Source organism: Apteryx mantelli, chromosome 17 (genome assembly GCF_036417845.1).
Source record: "Apteryx mantelli isolate bAptMan1 chromosome 17, bAptMan1.hap1, whole genome shotgun sequence".
NCBI classification, from domain to species: domain Eukaryota; kingdom Metazoa; phylum Chordata; class Aves; order Apterygiformes; family Apterygidae; genus Apteryx; species Apteryx mantelli.
The window spans coordinates 7,138,256-7,157,528 of record NC_089994.1 but is presented as its reverse complement, the minus strand read 5'-3'; the positions used below and the strand labels follow the sequence as shown (position 1 = coordinate 7,157,528).

Below are 19,273 nucleotides of genomic sequence, written 5' to 3'. Positions count from 1 at the left end.
AACCGCCAACCCCGTCTCCTAGCCCGTGGTGGTGTCCCATTCCCAGCTACAGCTGGCAAGAGGCAAGTTTTCCCCCAGTCATCCTCCCCACCCCAGTGCTGTCGCTGGAAGCACAGTCCGGTCATATATTGTATCCCCATTTGCAGCAGAAACCCCGATCTGGAACATGGCACCAGTTAACCCCAGGAACAGCAAATCTCTTATGGGCACCGCTGTGATCCAAGAGCCAGAAGGACAGCACAGGCGGAATCAGCAGCAGGAATGTCCTAAATGAAGAAATGAAGTACATTTCCCTTGGAGAGGAGGTTTATTGGAGTGTAATGAAAACAAGCCCCATCCCTCCTCCCCTGCGCGCACACGCACACACCCTAGAGGCTTTTGCAAAGCCACAGGAACAGAAATAATTTTGTTTGAATCCATCAAGCATTAAAATCCTTTCGCTGAGGGATTGAAGTGAAAAATGAGCCGGAGACAGGAATTAGAAGCTCTCTGCCTGGGCTGTCAAAAGGGATTTTCCCCAGATACAAAACAAGCAATTGGAATTGCAGGGAGGTAAATCCCTTTTAGTCTCTGACAAGTACACGTACTCTCTGTTTCCCCTCCTGGCCCTCTGGGTTCTGGGATCACGGCGCCGACCCGGGATGCATCTCCCGGTGGTTCCCTGGCTGTAGAGCACCCATCGCTGGGATCCCGCTCCAGGGGTCTGCCCAAGAGAGGTGGGAGACGGGCAGGGCAGCAGGCTACGCTTCCTACGGCAAGTGGGAGCTCACTGCTGCCTACGGCACCAAAGGGGATGGAGACAAGGCAGCTGTTGAAAGGATAAACCAACAGCTCTAGGTACCATTTCATCAACTCTAAAATTTGTTGAAGAAAGAAACAAGGAGCAAAGCTGACACTATATTTGCATCCACTACACATTTTCTTTTACCCCTCAAAAAAATGAACATGACAGTCCATGTGCCTGAAATATGGTCTGTTCTCTCAAAACTAATATAAATATATTGGCAATATTTTGTTGATGTTTCAGAAGTTTATTTGCAACCATAAGAGCCAGAGGTCTTCTTTTTTCAAAACGAAATTCAGATTCAGAAGAAGAAGGTAGCAGCTTTGGACACTTGGGGCTACTGTGCAGTGACCAGCTACAATCCAGATTATTAGTGAAAGCATGCAAGGAACATCTCACATTTACAAGTCTTCACAGTCTTATAACTGGGCTTTGAGAAAGAAATGATCCTCACAATACTGTCTGGTTTCACGCAGGATAGACTTCCCCTTCAGTAACTGCCAAAACCGAAGACAAGTGAATTATTCATACTATAGCATCTGTATGAAGATGATTAACACAATACGCTACAAAAAAAGGCCAGTACGCCTCTGGGTCCATCGTGGTGATGCAGGACAGCCAGAAGAGAGAACACGAAAGAAACCTGTGGGTCTGCTAACTGGCCTTAAAGAGGAGCTGAGACTTTATATTCATCAAACTGTGCACCGGTCATATACTGCGAAACACCAATGGTCTGCTTATCGGCAGTAGGGATAGGAAGAAAGAAGTAGAGAGAAGAAAACAAGATGAAGAGCCAAATATGAAGCATTTAACCTATGCAAAGGAGCCTACAGAATGACGGGAGCCAAGAGCCCTCTGATTGCTGTAGGGGTTTTAGCACATGGTGGAGGAAGAACAAGGTAAACACTCACACAGCAGGATCCCTGATGCCATGTGGCTTTGAATTCAAAAGCCATTTAAGAGAACAGACAACCTGAATTAGTTTAGTTTAACATAAAATTCAATAGTTCTGATATGCACTAATGTGCTTCAAGATAAGGGCCATAGTTACCTAGATACAAGGAGGTGTGTGTTCATAGTAAATATTTTCTTCTACACATGCTGTCCTCTGCTGTTGTGTAATATGATTTCCTATTGTTCTGTGACTCTCTCTGGTAATAATACTACCACTTAGGTGGTGTTTCATAGCTGTAGATCACACTGTGCTTAACCCAGGGAGTATCATTATCTCTGTTTTACATATGGAGTCACTGAAGCACCTAAAGATGAAATGAGTCCATGGAAAGATCGGAAAAACAACTACAGATTTATAAATTACAGCGATAACTCCTATACAAGAGAAACCTCAGGAGGTTTAGGTGCGATTTGCTGGCAGCATGAATGTTTGAAAACACCCATGAAAAGAGCTTGTCTTAATGACAAGCCAGGGGCAAACATGTGCAGGCAAAAAGAAAAGGCAAGGTGCTAATGCCATGGTCATGGGTCAGAAGGAATCAGCAATAGTTAGCTTAGTAACTGGAGCAGGAAGAGTCCGTACTTTGTTCATGCTGATGACATTGACAGCCATCTCTGTGCTCTTTGAGGAACTGAAGAGTTATCGGCAGCATCTTCAGCTGGGACCAGAGCACCCGGACAGCTGAGCAAAAGGCTTGGGAAAGGGGCTGGCTCTAGGGACAGCATGGGGCATGGGGGGGTAATTTGTAACTCTAAAGCTTTATGTGCCATCCCCATGCCTGTCCCCCTCCTCCTGCTGAAGATGCTGCTGCACTGAACCTGAAAGGTCTGGTTATAAATAGCTTCTCCCTGCAGCTCCTCAATGAGCCACTGAGGCGGAATGAGTCATCTCTGCCGGCTCCGTGGCCCCCCCAAACCGACTGCGTCAGGTTGGGAGCGTGGCTGCCAAAAGCCGCGGTACACGCTGTTCTCTCTCAAAGGGCAGTGGCCTTGGGGGACGGGGACACTAAACAAACTAGCTCGACTCATTACTCATAAGCACCCAAAAGCCACATCGCTTTGTGAATAACGTAAAATCCACCAAGAGAGTTTAGAAACAGACGCCGGCACTTCAGCCCCCTCTGCCCGTCCCGTTATCCAAGCCTCACCGGTTGTCACCTGGAGCTTCTAACTCCTCGGTGGTTCGTTATGGAGATGACCAAACACCTCTGAAAGGGACTCTCATTCTCCTTACAAAGAACTTCTCTTTTCCAAGATCTGGCAACATGTGGCCAGTGAATGGGCACAGCAACAATTAGATGACCTGAGATACTGTTATCCCACTACTAGGCACCTCCGTATCTCCTGTGAGGAAAGCTGACGGAATTACAAGAAAAGTCAGATGTAGATTTGCTTATTCCGCTGGGAGGGAAATCCATCCAGGAGCTGTGTCCTCTTCTCATCAGGATAATGCATGGAGCCGGCAGGCAGCGAGAGCTCTTTTCTAGTCCTGTTGCTGGAGAGAAGAGTTTTCCCCCATGTGACTTCCTGAGCTTGCATAGATGCGAGGTGTCTGAAGAAAAGGGATTCTAGCAGTCGTTTGCTTTCTTCATGCAGGCTTTACTCAGGGGCAAATGGAGCTCTGCTGAATCATGTCCCCTCTCAAGCCTCAGACAGTAAGGATGGATGTTTCGTGAACTTTAGAATAAACACCTCTGTAAGCAAGTAAAGCACAAGTCCTTGCCAAGATAATAGATCTCTGTAGTGTAGGCAATTCCTTGTGATTAGTGGAGATTTGAGGGGTTGGGGGTGAATGCTTATGGTGGGAGAAAAGAATTTAAAGAAATACTGGGTTAAAAGGAAGGAAAAGAATATCAGGTAGGGAAGAGAACAGAAAGTTGATCTCATAGCACAGCCAGGATCTGGAAGCCAGTATTACTGTTATAAAAAAGCTAGATTTGGAGCTGGGGAGGGGGGAAATCTTATGGTGCTACACTCTTTCAAATGGAGAGTTTAAGATAATGTGATCAAAGTGATTCTGGTATGTTTTCCATAAAGGAAGTCTGATGGCTGTGGCAGGTGGCTCAATCAAGTATCGTGTGAGAAAGCAAGCTCTCGACCACAGTGAGTGAGGACAGTCGGATAGGCAAACAGAAATATCTTGTAGTTCAGCTGACGCCAAACCTTTGCAAGTATTATCTTGAAAAAGAAAAATCACGCATAGCTATTATTAGAAGTAAAAACTGGTACGGATGATGAGGACCCACACACACAGAGGAAACAGAGCTATGTACTTCGACTCCCTCCGTTTCTCCGTAGTACAGAAAACAGCAATGTTCCCCAGCAACATGGGCAACTATCGTTCTGCAAGTGATCCCTGGTGCTACACTATGTGATGGCAAAGGGAATGTAATGTGCTTATGGGTCATGCTGTGATGCAAAATGATGACAAAGGCAGGCAGGCTTTTGCTACCAGCAGAGGTGTTACAGTGTTGGCTTGATGGAGGCAGCAGGATGATGCAGTTTTACATTAGCTGCTTTTCCATTTTCCCTTCAGTTTTTAATTCATCATCAAATCAACAAAAGCATCTTCTGTTAAATTGTAATGACTTTGTTCTGATAGAGTTTTAAAACTAGCAGACTTCTGAATTTTACAAGTTCATCATGTGCAACCTCATCATTTAGACTGTTCTACATTCATGTTGTCTGGGAATATTTTATCTCTGAAGAGATTTTTTTTTTCTCTAAACAGAAGGGACTTATTCCAGATAAGAACCAGAAACTTGAAAATCCCCTGCCCTCCTTTCTACCCTTCTTCTCATCACCTAGAAAGTTATTTATTAGCACCTGGCACCTAGAAGAGACAATTCTCCTTTCTGCTAGCACTTATGACCACTCCTCCCAGCGCTCTGAAAAGCCCGCTTTTCTCATTATTACTTCTCTGTCTCCTAACAAGGATACAAAGAAGTCTATTTTCTCTTGCCTTGTTCCCATTTCAGTGAAAAAAAACTGAAGATCCTCACCTCCTTGCTTCTCACTAGGCAGAAGACAGGCTCACCACCCCTTCTCTCCTTTCCAAATCTCACACTTAGAAAAACTTTAGCCCCATTGCTGTTGGCCACTGTATTCCTTAGCCTTTCCAGGGAATCCGAACTCTGCAAAGGTTGTACAACTACAGACTAATTGTGTCTCAAGGGTGTATCTGGGCTGTTCCTGAGTGCTGACTCCAGCTCCAGTGTTGTATGACGGCTAAGAAAGTAAATCGTAAAGGTCAGTCCCTCACCATTGATCCCAAGCCCTGGTCTTCCTTTAATGATGGCAGAAGGACAGAATAGGTGAACTTCTGGCATTTGATGAATTTCTTAACAGTCTAGGATTTTTTTTTATTGTCTAATTAAGTAAATTATATTTAAAATCTTTAAAATGTTCATTCTCCTGCTCTATTTATCAATTGAGAAACTTAAAACTTTGGTCCTTGTTATGTTTGGATCCCAGTGCAGTTTACTTTAGCCATAGCTGAAGGCCTGTTACTTGCTGCTCAAACTTAGACATGCTAGCCAAGATGCAGGACAGAGGGAGATATCTCAATCTATAAGAAAGCAAATTCTTCACTAATTTGCAGTCATACGATTCCACTTGAAGAGATACGGCCAGTGTACCTGGAGGGAGCACGTGGCCTAACACAGGGAGGAAATGCCAACAGCAGAGGCTCTACTCTGACTACTCCTCAGCAGAGAGGATGGTGGTCCTATACTTGAGAAGTACAAAATATTTTCTATTAATAAGCCAAGCAAATAGGTTAGTAACAACATCCCAATAAGGTGTATGTGAGGCAAGAGCCTCAACGAGGGCTGAGGTTGTGGTGAGAGCAGGAGAAATTCTGAAAAAATACAACCTCTTGCTTTAAATATTTGTAAAGGCCAATACATCCCAAAATGGCCTTTCAGGCCATGGAAAACCCAATATAATTCCACTAACAGGTGTCTTAATTGTCCCAAAGCTACAAGGTTCTTGCATCCTCTTGTTATTGCATACATTGACCCTGGAAATTAAATATACTGCAAACAATGTAAATAAAAGCTACTGCCAAGAAAGGATGAGAATGTTGACAGAGCAGCTACAGTTATTTAGGAATAGAGGACAGGAATAGAGGAAAGGCCTGTCCTCTTGCATCTTCAGAGAAGAAATGAAAGAAAATATCTCTGCAAGTAGTTTTTCCTGTTGAAGTGGTGTTTGTGGGATCTTATCTATATCCCTTCTCACCCGAGACCAGGTACCTCTCCAACATCCAGGTCCATTTCATGCTGATTCGGGTCATTCCTTGGCTACTCCAGGCACGGGGAATTCCAGCTCCTAAACGAAGAAAGAGGAGGAAGCAATTAGCCCAAATGAATTCATGGCATCAGCTAAAACCACATGTGGAAACTCTGTTTTTTAGACCAGAATTACACAAGATATTATACTCATTCCCTGGAAAAGCAGTCCTTTTTAAGGCCACAGAGGCTGCCCATCAAGCTTTCTAGGACTTTATAGACTTTAAATATCCCAAGCGAGGAAGGTTTCTGTAGGGGCTACCCCGTCACTCCGGTTGTGTTTTCCCAGGTCAAGCTGTGAAGAGCACAGAACAGAAGTTTACAGAGACAATCAGATCTTTTCCGTAAGCGCCAGCCCCTTGCACTAGACACAAATTCATGCTAGTCAAGTTCCAAAATGGGCACAGCACTAGAAAAATGCTGGAGGAAATATTTAACTGCAAACTTCAAGGGATAGGGGAAACAGTTCGGAAAGAGCCAAATCCACCCAAAGCGCAGTGCGACACGCAGAAGTATAGAACCAGAGCTTGCTGGGCTCGGGGCGGAATAATGCAGGACTGGCACAATTCAGCTCGCTTTCTCCTTTCTTCCCTGCATCCTCCCCCCCCATGTTCCTTCTCCTTCCTGATCCACTGGATCCACCTCCCTTTCCCTTCTGCCTATTCTACCGCATTAAGCAGAGATGCAGTGATTATGCATTGGCATTTTTTAAAAATCGCCAAGCAGTACGGTTAGATTGTGTGTATGAACAGATGACAAATTCCCCTGAAGGAACTAAGAAGCGAAGCAGAGGCAGTCGGCTGCCGATGCCCAGCGGCACTTGCAGTCGCTGGGCCGCGCTGCACAGGAACAGCCGTGGCCGAGGCGTGCTGTCAGCCTGCCTAGTTACACCAGTGATTTAGGATAACCACAGGGGTGCAAGCAGTTGTACCTGCTGTTATTGGTGCTTAGCAGAAAAAAATGCATTCCTTTTAGGCTGTGCAGCCATTTCAATTTGTCTTAGAGCTGGGGCCCAGCTTAAAAGAAACCGATTATTCCACTGCAGATGGGAATACGGAGGAGGTCCCCACCTGCGTGGGGTGGATACCCCCGTTGCAGACTTACCCCAGTCAGTCACTATCGTCTGCTCTGTGGGACAAAAGTCTCTCGGATGCTAGTCCTCACCCGTCAGAACTGCCGTCTCATTGACGGTGCTAACCGCTGTTCAGCGGGATCAGCCACCACATCTAAGGCGATTTCTTGTTCAGCCAGTTGCACTTTTCTTCTCTCCCCCTCCCCACTTTTCTTTTTTGAACCTTTGCCCCCTCCCTTCCCCAGAGTTAGAGGCAAAACAAAATCCGAAGAGACACCGGCACGGTCAGGAGAATTCCAAGGGCGCTGGGTTTTGCTCCAGACTTCGGGAGTCTGATTGCTCTGCAGGACTTTTAGCGGATCTTCTCCGCTATTGTGTTTGTACCTGCCTATCACCGACTGTGTTGTACAATATCAAAAAGATATTGTAGCCGCACATCTGAATCCAGTGCAATATGCTGGAACAAAACGTTGCTCTGTCCCAAGGGAGAGGAAAAGGAGTGAGGAAAGACAGGCAAGGAGACAACTGGAGAGGAGCCCAGGGAGGAGAAGAAAGGCCAAGCAACAGCTGAAAGGGCAAATCCCTTTCTTCTTGCTTTGCAGATCTTCTATTTGTTTCTTTCTCATGCTGAAGTTTGGGATTTTTTTTACCCCTTGGTAGTGGACTAAAGTGGTCTGCAGTATTGTATGCATCTATAGCTTTAAATTTAAATTGAGTACAAAACTGACTCTCCAGTTCCTGAAGCTCTGGAAGGGAATGGGCAGGAGGTAAGCGCATCCCTGAGGAAGCAAGGCTTCTCTGGCAAAGCTGCTGCAGCAGCAAAGCTATTAATAAATGTTTGCAATCTTTTAATCATTCTGCTAAATTGCCATCATGTTCCTGCAAACCCCATAGTGTGTCAGTGCAGCTGCCTCCTCCCGCCTGCCTGCCCGTGTTTGCGCATGTGAGTGAGGGGGAACATCAGGAACATGCTCATATCCGAGGGCTGCTGCAGAGTTAGAGGCAAAATGATTTTGACAAGTGACTTTTTAAATCTTCCGTATTCAGAAGTAAGTGGCCGTATTAGTTACATCTGTTAACCACACTTGCACTTGGTTTTCCTTCACCAGCAAATCCTGCCTGCTCATACTCAGATACTAAACCTCCTCCATGAAAATATCATATCCGATCCGTTACGGCTTGAGACGTTACTCGAGAGGCCAAGTCCCCTGCCGCATGATAGCACTGCAGTTGCAATCAGATGGAGCACTCCAGCTCGCAGTCGTTCTGCCTTAAACAAAGACATTCTCAGCAATGGAACATTTTTGTCTGCTTTATCCAACTCGGTATTGAGCTGATAATTATCAGGATGCAACACAAGCATATATTGCTTTTCAGGCTTTTTCTGCAGGGCCAGTTAATCAGAATACAAGTGGATGAGAGAGCTATGATCCTATTTATGGCAACAGATACCATTCCAGGATGAAAAGGATTAATACTTTTAAATAAATTGTCTATTTTCCTTTCCATGTGTCTATAGTATATCCATTATTGTCCAAACTAGGATATAACAGTCAAAGCAATCTTCTAACATCATGGTGGAGATCAGTTTAATCCTTTTTCCGTTCCCTCCCCCGGCTCAAACTCTCATCTTTGTCCTAATTATAATAGCATTTGAAATTATCATGGTTTAAAAAAAGATGCCAGCTTATATAATATTCTTATTGCTTATTAATGATTTCAGAAGGGAGAGCAAGTTGCCTTGCATTGTGGGATTTATGCAAACTAAGGCTGAGCCGTACCTCGCCGGGCTCCCCCAATTTCTTATTTGGAAGCCCGATGCGCGAGGATTACCATGTAATAACAGATTTAAAGGCTTTTAGTGAATGGCAGGCCTGCCTCGCGCACTTGAACAAGACGACACGACAGGCGTCCCGTTTTGCAGTGATTAGCCCGGGGCGCTCTTTGCAGGCAAAAGACTCGAGGCGAAGTGACTCTACCCGCCCTGCAAGGGTGATAATCCCCGCGACAGCACAGCCCAAAGAGGCTGATTGCTGTTAAGAATAGGAGCTTATGAATAATAATAAAGAAAACATCAGGCTGGATATTGGCGCCACGGTTACTCAGCCCTGACAGCCAGAGAGGCAGGCTGCTTGCCTCCGAACTCCTGAAGTCCATCACTTAATCTAAATTTGCTTATATCCTGTCCCCTAAACATCTTCTCCTGTATAGAGCTTTAATGTGTAAAAGACTTACTAAAGAACTGATTTTGAGATTTATTATATGTCCTTCACATGAAATATTTTCTGTGTTTGGCGCTATGGTATCTTTCTCCTGGAGAGTAGAGCGTGGAGCAGCAGGGAATGGGAGCAGGAGCTTTCTATCCACGCTATAAACTCCTGCAGTTTTATTGAGGAACAAGCTTCACTCTAGGGCGATATCATGAGAGTCTCAGATACCATTGAAAAGACAAATCAAGTTTCTTGCCCTCGTGCTTACAGAGAAATACCTGCACCCTGCAAGTCTCCAAAATAAAAGACAAAAATAATAGAGCTTAATATGTATGATTTAAGTAAATTAACTAAATAAAATGATTTTAGACTGATTTCATTAATGTCTGTGACACATAGCAATATACGTAAAAACGTTGAGAGAGTTGAAGTTGAAAGTATGTTTTAGAGGAATCCAATAAACACTCAAAATCATCATCTTATGCTTTTTTGAAGGCCTACAACTTACAAAAAGAACTTCATAACTACTGCTTAAATAGCCATCCCTCTGTTTTCCACAAACAAAGCTGAGGGAGTTTTGCTTGGGCCAAGTGGTTGTGGCGGGGAGAACGAGAGAGAAGGAAGAAGTTGAAAGGATGAGTCAACCTCTTGCAGAGAAATCATCAAACGCAGAAAATTTCCAGCATCACCATATTTAGAAATAAGTGGTTGTGTCACGCAGACAGGGCCGGACATTAAGTGATGGCACCGAGCGCACCGTATCCTCTGTTCGTGCTGCTCTTCCACCAGCAGCAGCCCACCCCGCCGGTCGCCCGGAGAGCGGTGCCTGCTGCGGCATCCACAAAGAGGAGTCGTGCTTCGCAAAGGTACCGGCTCCTGCGACACTACGGGGTGAAAACTTTGCCACCTCTACGCATCCTCCATGGAGAAACAAACTTAACTGGTTCTGGCTGGGTTTCTTGACCCGTAAGTGGATACTAGTTTTAAGCCGCACGCAGTCCACAACACCGATTCGTGATGCATCTCCCGTCCTGCCTCTACGCAACCGTGCGCTTGGCCTGCTGGACGAGCGGCGCTTGGCTTGGCATCGAGACGCAGGCAGCCCTGGGTGCTGACACACAGCAGGCCCATGCTGAAATGTGGGGAAAAGTGAGCTCTCTTAGGAAAGATGGAAAATGAAACCAGATGCCACCAGGACTGAGAGAGAGAAGAAACTGGATCTGATGCTTTAGATGACTTGATGGAAGCTGCTCATGTTCAGAGGCAGTAGGACCAAATTCAGCTCTAATTAAGTCACTAATGTTACAGCAGGATAAACATGATCTTTTAAGCATCACAAGTATGAAACAGGGACAGAGAAGGTCACATAGCAACAACTGCTTGAGCTCCAGTACATGCTCTGCAGGATTTTGTCTGGGTGGCCTGAGGGATATGCCCTGGGTCAAGCGCCCCCAAACCACCTCACTGCCGAAGATGCCACTGAGCACTGCAAGGAGGCTGCTGCATGCAGCACCAGAAGCTTTAGCACGGGACCCACCGGCAGCAGGCAGAAATCATCCCCCGTCCCAGCTCAAGCTCCCCTGCCCTCAGGGCAGCCGGTGGAAGCCGCCTAGCAAATGCATCCAGACTTTTTTTAGTTTGTTTCTGTCTTCACAGTGTGCGCAGTTAGGAAAAGTGACAAATATTTACAGCCTCTTTGACGCAGGTGCAAACACATCTTAAAAAAAAAAAAAAAAGAACAAAACAAAACAACCCCCCCAGCAAGCTTCCCAAAATGGGTCAGGTGCTTCCAGCATTTTCTGTCTTCTCCAATCTGCAACAGCAGTTGCCTCTGGAAATCTGTTTGCACTGGACTTCTCTGGTCTTTGTCAGCCCCTAAATTAGCTCAGCAGCAAAAAAAGCAGTTGGCGTTGATTCCTCCCACCCAAATCTGCGCTCACACGCCGCACCCTGCTCCGCTCCTGAGGGGCTTGCTTTCGCTGGGCTGTGCATGGGAGGCGGCAGCTAAAATTAATCAGCGTTCGAGCGGAGGGCTGGGGAGCTCGGTCAGAGCGGGACCTGCCATCCCGCCTCGCCCGTGACCGACACGCTCCGTGCACCGAGCTGACCGCGGCCCAAGCAGAGCCCCCGGCAGACCCGTCCAGGCCGCGTATCGGCCCGGGTTATAAAAAGCTGCCGGGAGGCCTGTCCGCTTGGCTCAGCGCCGCGCTGCCGGGGGCACTGGCACAGCTTCTCCTTGCCTCTCGTTCGGGAGAGCAGAGGGCTCTGCGGATGCCGTCGCTCATCCTGGGCTCTTCTAGGCTGGCAGAGGCGAACGCGAAGCCTCTTGGGAAAAGGACTGTTCAGTACGTGGCAACATGAGCAGATGCGTCTTGCTGTAGTATGGGACCTGGTCTTAATGTGGGAATTTATGAGGAAAAGAAAAAGCAAAGAGGAAAGATCTGCAAAACAAGCAAAACCAAATACATCATTTTTGTTTCCAAGTGGCCTCTTTACACCACCTTGTATGTGAAGAAAGCAGCCGAGGGTAGGCTACACTTCTAAGTGCTTTGATTATCTCAATTATTATATTATCTAAGTACATAATAACTCCTTAATTTACTTGTTGCACTCCCTGAAGTAAAAAAATATTATCCTCATTTTGCCAGTGTGCAGCTGAGGTCTAGAGATCTTAAGGGCCAGAGTTTTAGTCATATGAAGGTGTCCGACTCCCACGGAAGTCAAAGGAAGTTACGCACCTACATATTTTGAGGATTTGTAATTAACAACAGAAATCTGTGGGGCAGCCAGAAATTTCAAGTCTCAGGCTAACCAATCTTATCTAATTTAAAGTGTTCTGCCCTTGTATAAAAACCTAATAAACTTTCTTCATTTTCACTTTATTTCATACATCTCAACATAACCTCCCTCTGCTGTCTGGGCTGACCCACAGGTGATGCACTGGTTACTAGAGAGATTTCTTGCAAAAGCTTCCTTCCTGGCTAAGTAAACGTAGGATTTTTTTTGTTTTGTTTTGAATATTTTTCCTTTAGCTTACCCGTGTTTTTTCCACAGGTTTCTGGAAGCTTATTGAAGAAAAATCTTGCAGCTTTATCAATTGCAAACAGCTTTGCAGATTGCACCTTCTTTCGCTTAAGTGGCCGCTCAGCACTGAACAAACTATGGAGTCCTAGCTCGCTGGCACGCTTTGAGACCTGTTATAGCTGAAAAGACTGGTCTAAAGCGCAGGCTGGAAATCTAATAAACTCTCTGAGGCCATGATGAAGTTCATGGCAGCCTTTGCTATAACATTATGGAATGTTGTACTCCTCCCTATAGGTGGCAAGACGTAAAAATCCCATTAACCGCTACTGGATTCTTTGTGGAGGAGCAATTTTTCAATTACATGTAATTAATAATAATTACTCTTTATCTTCAGAGACCAGAACAAAGAATAATTAATCCATCTTAATAACACTGTTAAGGAGGTACTAAATATGGGAGGCTTTTTTTTAACATAGTAACTGATGTGGTCTATTGCTCAGCATGCGCTCCCTGAGGTAGAAAGGAAAGGAAGGGAGAATCCTGAACTATCTGAACTAATATTCTAGTTTTTGCTTTAGTTTAATTAACTGGTTTGGGAACAGCTGTTTGCTGCTAGCAGCAGCTTGCAGCAAATGAAGTGTGCTGCCTACAGGTCTCTCATATATAGAAACGGTTTTAGTATATTTGATAGTTAACAGTATTAAAGGGGGCATTTTATGGATTTTTAATATGCACCTATTAATAAAGTATTTGCAATTATTCCCATTGCAGAGATGGTGCAAATGAAGCTCCAAAGTTTAGGGGCAGCTTCTCACTTGGCACAAAGGCTTTTTTGACTGCTCTTCTCTCACCATTTTTGCTGAACAGGAAGAAAAGATGCCTAATCTGGTGATCTGGTCCATTCCAGATAATGGGTGCCTGAGACACTTAAGCCCTTTATCAGATCTTAAACTCTGGCTTAAATCTTCCAAAGTGACTTCTAATTTTGGACATCTTACTGGAAGCTCAGCTTACTACCCTTGGGATGCCTCTCAGAGCTCCTGTTCATGCAGCCACTGTTCATCTGAACTGGAATTTAACGTTCTCAGCTCTTTAAAAAAATTAACAAAAAAGAATTTTGTATTTTGATCTAAAGTAAGTAGTCCAAGATCACGCTGCAAGCCACTGAAGGGGGCAGAAGCAGAATTTGCTTCAAACAGCAAACACGTGGCTTCGCAAGACAAGTACTTCACACGGCAGGATACAAACGGAGCGAGGGCAGCGGCGCAGGCAGCAGCCTCGGCAGCTCTAGCAGACGGCCGGCAGGCGCCCCGGCCCACGAGCTCTTGGGCAGCTGCTCTCAGCTCAGCGGCCACGCAGAAAGGGGCACGGGGGAAAGAGCTCTCTGGGCTGTTCAGAATAAATAAATAAATAAATGAAATAAAATGACACATCCTATTTCAGCTAAGGAAGGTTCTGATGATTAACAAATTTGAAAGCTAATGATTAGTGATTACATGTTAAGGTGATAAAAAGGATAGCTTTTATCCCTAAGCATAAAGGTTAGGATCTGTTATTGATCTGAGGGCTCCTGAGATAAAAAAGAACAGGAGCAGAAAGAGATGGAAAACGAGGGAGTAAAAACGAAGGGACTGAAGAGAGAGGGAGGATGTCCCAAATGTGAAATGAATGCACCCACATGAAAGGCTCCAGGCCAAAATGCTTAGAGAATGCAGTCTTCTGTCTCAGTGACCTTGCAAAAATAAACTGAACAAAAAGCTTCAGGCAACATCAGGCAGCGGCTTTAAGACGCAGTTTTAATTTTAGCCAGGCTGGTTTCTATGCTCAGTTGCAAGGTTATCTGGGGATGAACTGTGCATGCAGTGGAACAAAATTTAGTTGTCACCCCCATCTCTAATACCCACACTTGCGACTCCAAAAAACAGTGATGGCAAATTCAGTTCAGTGCTTCCAGGGGAAGCATAATGTGCTTTCTGGACATACAGGGAAGATTAAACCATGGTACCACAAGGATGGAATACTAGTGCGTCCTCATTTTACTCAAAAATGCAATTACTTTGGCTACATGATGAGTGAGCAACATACAAGACCAATACTCCAGCACAACATGCTCTAATATGGGGGCTCCTTCTACTTTGATTATGTCCTTGCTCCATGTTGCCAGATTTGACACCTATTTACTATGAATAATATATTCCACCCCTCTGTACCTCAGTGTCCTCATGTGTAAAATGGAAACATCCTACCTAGAAAGAGCAGGCAGGGCAGGCCGGACCCAGGCTGAAGGCCGGCCACACACAAAGTGAAAAGGTGAAGCTCTGCGAGCCCAGCCCTGCCTGCCCCAGAGCAGAGGTACCCCGAAGGTCACAGCCGGCAGGGCACACCAGGACTCCATTCCTAAGGCAAACGCAACCTCAGCCCTGTTTTCTGGCCCCATTCTGCATTTCAGAGTAGCTAAGGAAGGGCCAGTGGGCTCCAAAACATACTCTACTATTTCTGACAGGTTTAGGGCATTCTGATGCTCAGCGGAGTTCACAGCCCAAGTTAGCTGCTCCGTCTCCTCACACAAAGCCTAGAGAGAATTAGGCAGCTATTATCAAAACACATCTTCCCAATATGGATCAAGAACTTGAGTCCAGATCCTCTATAGCCCACGAGAATTTGTCTCCGTGACCATTTATCTAATGCAATATTCACTGGAACGGGAGCCTGAATCCAACGTTCCCGAGCAGCAGGGGAACACCCCAAACCATGTGCTAACCTGCCTGCTCTCACTCTTGATGTAGGACTCTGCAGCTATTCACAGGTAGCATCGCGGGGAACGGACAGGCCCACAACATCCAACCAAGTCTCTCTCACAAGAGAGTAGCTCACTGTTCATTTGTGTCCAGGGCCTGATGCAGGAGGCACCGTCTGAGAGCAGCTACTGGACTGGGCCTCACGCATGGTACAGGCGGAAGAAAACCTCATCAGTGAATCCTCTGAGGTCTCTGAAGTAGCTGGCCAGCGACCCCAACGCAGGGCCAGTGACCCAAACAACAACTCAGAAACATACTTTGTCATACTCTTCACAACACACGAATTAGGATCAGCCACTTGCAGCACTACTGTACGATTCTTGAAATGAAATCAATATGCAGAATAAAACCAGAGAAATTCAGCCCAGTGAGTTTTCTGCATTCACCACTTTATTAGACAATCATTGATGAACGCTTACGCTGATAGAGAATCTTCCATCCAAAGTTCTCAAAAGGCTTTATAAATCGTCTGTAATGTGTATAGTCAGGGCACATCTTCCCACCCTAGTATATACTCTGTCCTCCACATTTCTACTTGATAGGCTATCCCAAGGCCAAAAATATTGTCTCTCCAAGTCTGCAGGAGGGAGATCCATCCTTCTACCCAGCAGGTCTCTTGACCCACTTTTCAAGTGGCTTTTTCTGGAATTTCCTCTTGGATCTTTTCTCAGTAGACGGCTCTTTCCCACCTTGACTATAACTCACCTTCCCTTGCGACAGTTTCCTGAATCACTGACGCTGGAACCAGCACAGCAAAGCTGGCAGGGGAGGGGGGTGAGGAGGTGCGAGAATTAAAGTGAAGGTGTTTCAACCTCTCAGTCCCGTGCTGCCAGCTCCGCGCTCCTTGGAGCCTGATCAGAGTCACATGGCTTGTACTAACACAGGCACCAACTGCGCAAGGAGCTGCAGCGGCTCAGGGCTGCTCTGTGCATCCGCCAAGCCAACAACAGTGAACCAAAGGCAGAACATACACGAAATGAGGCAGGACAGGGTTCTCTCACCACACTGCTTTCTCTGAGCGTGGTGTCACTCCTAATCAGCCTTCTGGACCGAAAACAGAAGCCTTCGCTACACATGGGGCCCAGCCCGCAGCACGCACAGTGCACATGTCCTATTGGATTACAGGGCAGAGCGCACTCACATGGCCTGCTTGTCAGAGACGCACCTGCGTCTCTGCAAAACGAAGGAAATGAGGGAAGGCACCAGTGAAAGCAATCTGAGCCCAGAGACCAGTCAGGAGATCGGATTGGGGATGCCACCAGAGAGACAGGGGCAGCAGGCAAATACACCTTGCCTGACAAAATTGGGAAGTTAACCCAGGATCTCAGTGCACAGAGAAAACGTGGGGGAATCTTCAGGGACTTAAAGTCTCTGATAAAGTTCCAAAATGGGAGAATAGCTTACCTCCTCGGATCTCCCTGTATTTACAAGTGGACCAGATTACTGTTAAATCACAGATTCCAAAGAATGGGGAAGTAAAATTCGGGTATTAAAACACACAGCAGTATGACAAAGATCAGTCCAGTGCAGTCTCTCCCACGGAAAACCTGCTTCTATCTGCATCGGGAGAAGACAACAGGCTTCCTTAGTCCCTTTGCTCAGGGCACGAAAGAAAAGGTCTCTCAGCAAGTCCATTCTGGGCTTCGTGCTTCTTCTCCCCACGCAACCCATATTCTGCAGCTCTCACGAAACGGGGCTCGAAACGCAACCGCACGTGCAGGGGAGAAGAGCTAGGAGAGAAGGGGAGGGAGCAGCGCCACGGGCACCTGCTCCAGGGGCAGGAGTTCATCGCCCGGACAGGATCTCCACCGGGTTTATCGCGGTTTCCTCTGTCCGCAGCTAAGGTCATTAGCGGAGACGTTTCCACACTGAATTAGCAACGAGCCCCGCGGGACGGGCTGCTCCCGCGGGCCAGGCGCCGCCTTAACCGGCTGTTTCCCCCCGTTTCGCATCCCAGCGCGCCGCCCCCCGCTGCCCTGCGCCGCGAGGGCCGCGGAGCAACGGCAGCTCCCGCCGCTGCGGCCCCCCCCGCCCCTTCGGGACGGCAGCACCGCTCCAGCGGGCGCCGCACACCGGCCCCGCGCCCCGCCGCGCCCCGCCGCGCCGGGACGGCCCCGTACCTCCCGCGGGCGGAGGCCGCCGGGCCCCGCCGCCGCCGCCGCGTCCCCGCGCGGCGCGGCGCGTCCCACTGAGGCGCGGTGAGGCGAGGCGCGCGCGCCCCCGCGCGGAGGACGGCGGGAAGGCGGCGGCCGCGCCGGAGGTGCCCGCGCGGGCGGCCCCGCCGGCCCCGGCGGCGGCAGCGGCGCCTGAGGGAGGAGGCAGCGCGCATGCGCGGCGCTCGCGCACCGGCCCGCCGCGAAGGGAGAAAGGAGGCGGGGCGCCGCTGGGCGCGTGGGTACCGGAAGTTCCCCCTCTGTCCCTGCCCCCGCGCGGCAGCGATTGGGTGCTGTGCCCCGAGGCGCCTCTCCCATTGGCTAAACCCAATGTCCGTCCCGCGGGGGCCCACGACGCCGGCATGGTTCGCTTCAAGAACAGGTGAGGCGGGAGCGGCTCCCCGCGGCGGCGGCGGGGCCGGCGAGGCCGCCCCGTCCCGCGCCCCTCACGCCGCGCCTCCCCTCCCCCCGCAGGTACGTGCTGTGCGAGGTGGTCTCGGAGGACCCGCGGTGCCGGCAGTGCATCGAGGACCGGGCGGTGGGCCTCGCCGTGAGGGAGGCCATCGCGCGGGCGCACGGGGACTACGGCCTGGCCTGCTGCTCCGTCTCCTTCACAGGTGCCGCCGCGGCCGCGGGCCCCGGGCGGGGGGAGGGGGCGCCCCGGGGCGGCGCCGCTCAGCCGCGCGTGTGTCCCCGCAGTGAAGTACCTCAACGCCTACACCGGGACCGTCCTGCTGCGCTGCCGCAAGGACTTCTACCGGCTGCTGTGCTCCGCGCTCCCCTTCGTGAGGCAGCTGGAGAGCAGGAACCAGCGCTACCCCTGCTTCTTCAACACCCTGCACGTCGGAGGTGAGCGGCTTCCTCGGCACCGCTGGGACTGCCCGCGCAGCCTCCCGTTCGCCCTCGGAGGCCGCGGGGCCCAGTCTGCCCTCCTGTGACTAATACGAGGGAAGAACCCCATCTTACGGCTTTCGGGTGTGATAAATAAATCTGATGTTTCATCAGCTTACTCACTTTTAACAGATATGAACAGGAAACAGGCCCCAGAACCATTGTTCAGATCCTCTGTTGATTCTGATGATTTTTTTATTAACATTGGGGGAAAAAAACAGAGCAGCAAGTACTATATTATAGTTTAAAATGTATGTGTCTTATTTTCAAAGTATAAAGTCTTCCCCATCCTCAAAATGAGACATGTATGGCAAAGAAACTATTACTCTACCACTTAGAAATTCAGTGGAGGGGGAGGGAAGTGAAGTTTGAAGACTTCTAGAGACACTACTTATCACTTGTGTTAATGAAGTTGTTGCTTGTGGCATTGTTTACTGTTGTTGTTCTTTTGTGTGTGCGAGAAAAGAAAGTATAGTAGCAGACCTGAAGCAAACACTTGAAATAAGTACCTAGTTTTGTAGACTTCTATGTACTGTTCTTGTCTCCTACAGGTACTATAAGAACATGTCAGAAATTTCTAATTCAGTACAATAGAAGACAGCTGCTGACTCTGTTGCAAAACTGCACAAATGAAGGTGAGTTGCTCCGGCTGCTTTTCTGAAGAACAGCCTCAATTCCTACGGGTTTTGTAGGCTGTGCTGGACTACTTTTAAATACTTGAGCTGAGAAATGCGTCTCTCTAGAAGTTAAAGATATTCCAGTATACGTGAAGAGACCAAGGATTGATATTGTTGCCCTCTTTTTTGCAGAGGAAAGACGGTCCATACGGCAGTCAGTGCTGAGCTGTTCTCTTACAGAAGAACAGTCCCAAAGTGGAGATGAGGAAGATGATGATGACACAGAGACAGACTGAATATCAGTTATTACTGTTCACCTCTGTCAAGGACTTGTGTAATCAAGATGTTCAAAACTATCATCTTTGTGCTAAGTAAAACATATGGACAGATGCTCTTCCTGTCCCCTGTAGACTTTTCTCCCACCCCAAGTGTTTAAATAAATTTTTTTTTTTAATTATGGCTTTACTCCAGCTCAGCA

General features: G+C 47.7%; 1 protein-coding gene and 1 long non-coding RNA gene across 3 annotated transcripts in view; one reads left to right on the top strand and one right to left on the bottom strand.

Moving 5' to 3' along the window:
- Positions 1-17,317, bottom strand: part of LOC136993549 (uncharacterized) — a 28,091-nt gene extending 10,774 nt beyond the window's left edge. Inside the window, exons 1-3 of one of the 2 annotated variants that reach the window (XR_010885911.1) lie at positions 17,255-17,317; positions 5,981-6,070; positions 1,020-1,281 (exon numbers count right to left, since the gene is read on the bottom strand). This is a non-coding gene — a long non-coding RNA (uncharacterized lncRNA). Of the gene's footprint in view, positions 1-1,019; positions 1,282-5,980; positions 6,071-17,254 lie in introns of those variants that run through there. The other variant, XR_010885910.1, reaches the window with a different exon arrangement.
- Positions 17,318-17,605: 288 nt separating this feature from the next.
- On the top strand, positions 17,606-19,249 carry POP5 (POP5 homolog, ribonuclease P/MRP subunit). Its single transcript, XM_067307305.1, has 5 exons — positions 17,606-17,669; positions 17,762-17,904; positions 17,987-18,136; positions 18,730-18,813; positions 18,988-19,249. Exons 1-5 carry the CDS (start codon positions 17,650-17,652, stop codon positions 19,089-19,091), a joined length of 501 nt encoding a protein of 166 aa, XP_067163406.1. The 5' UTR covers positions 17,606-17,649; the 3' UTR covers positions 19,092-19,249.
- The last annotated feature ends 24 nt before the right edge of the window (positions 19,250-19,273 follow it).

What these genes read in the sequence shown, in the direction of transcription:
- POP5 (XM_067307305.1), top strand. Translation starts at nt 17,650, where the DNA reads ATGGTTCGCTTCAAGAACAG. An exon ending in CTGCTCCGTCTCCTTCACAG is followed by an intron (nt 17,905 to 17,986) that starts GTGCCGCCGCGG and finishes GTGTCCCCGCAG; the next exon opens with TGAAGTACCTCAACGCCTAC. An exon ending in GCAAAACTGCACAAATGAAG is followed by an intron (nt 18,814 to 18,987) that starts GTGAGTTGCTCC and finishes TCTTTTTTGCAG; the next exon opens with AGGAAAGACGGTCCATACGG.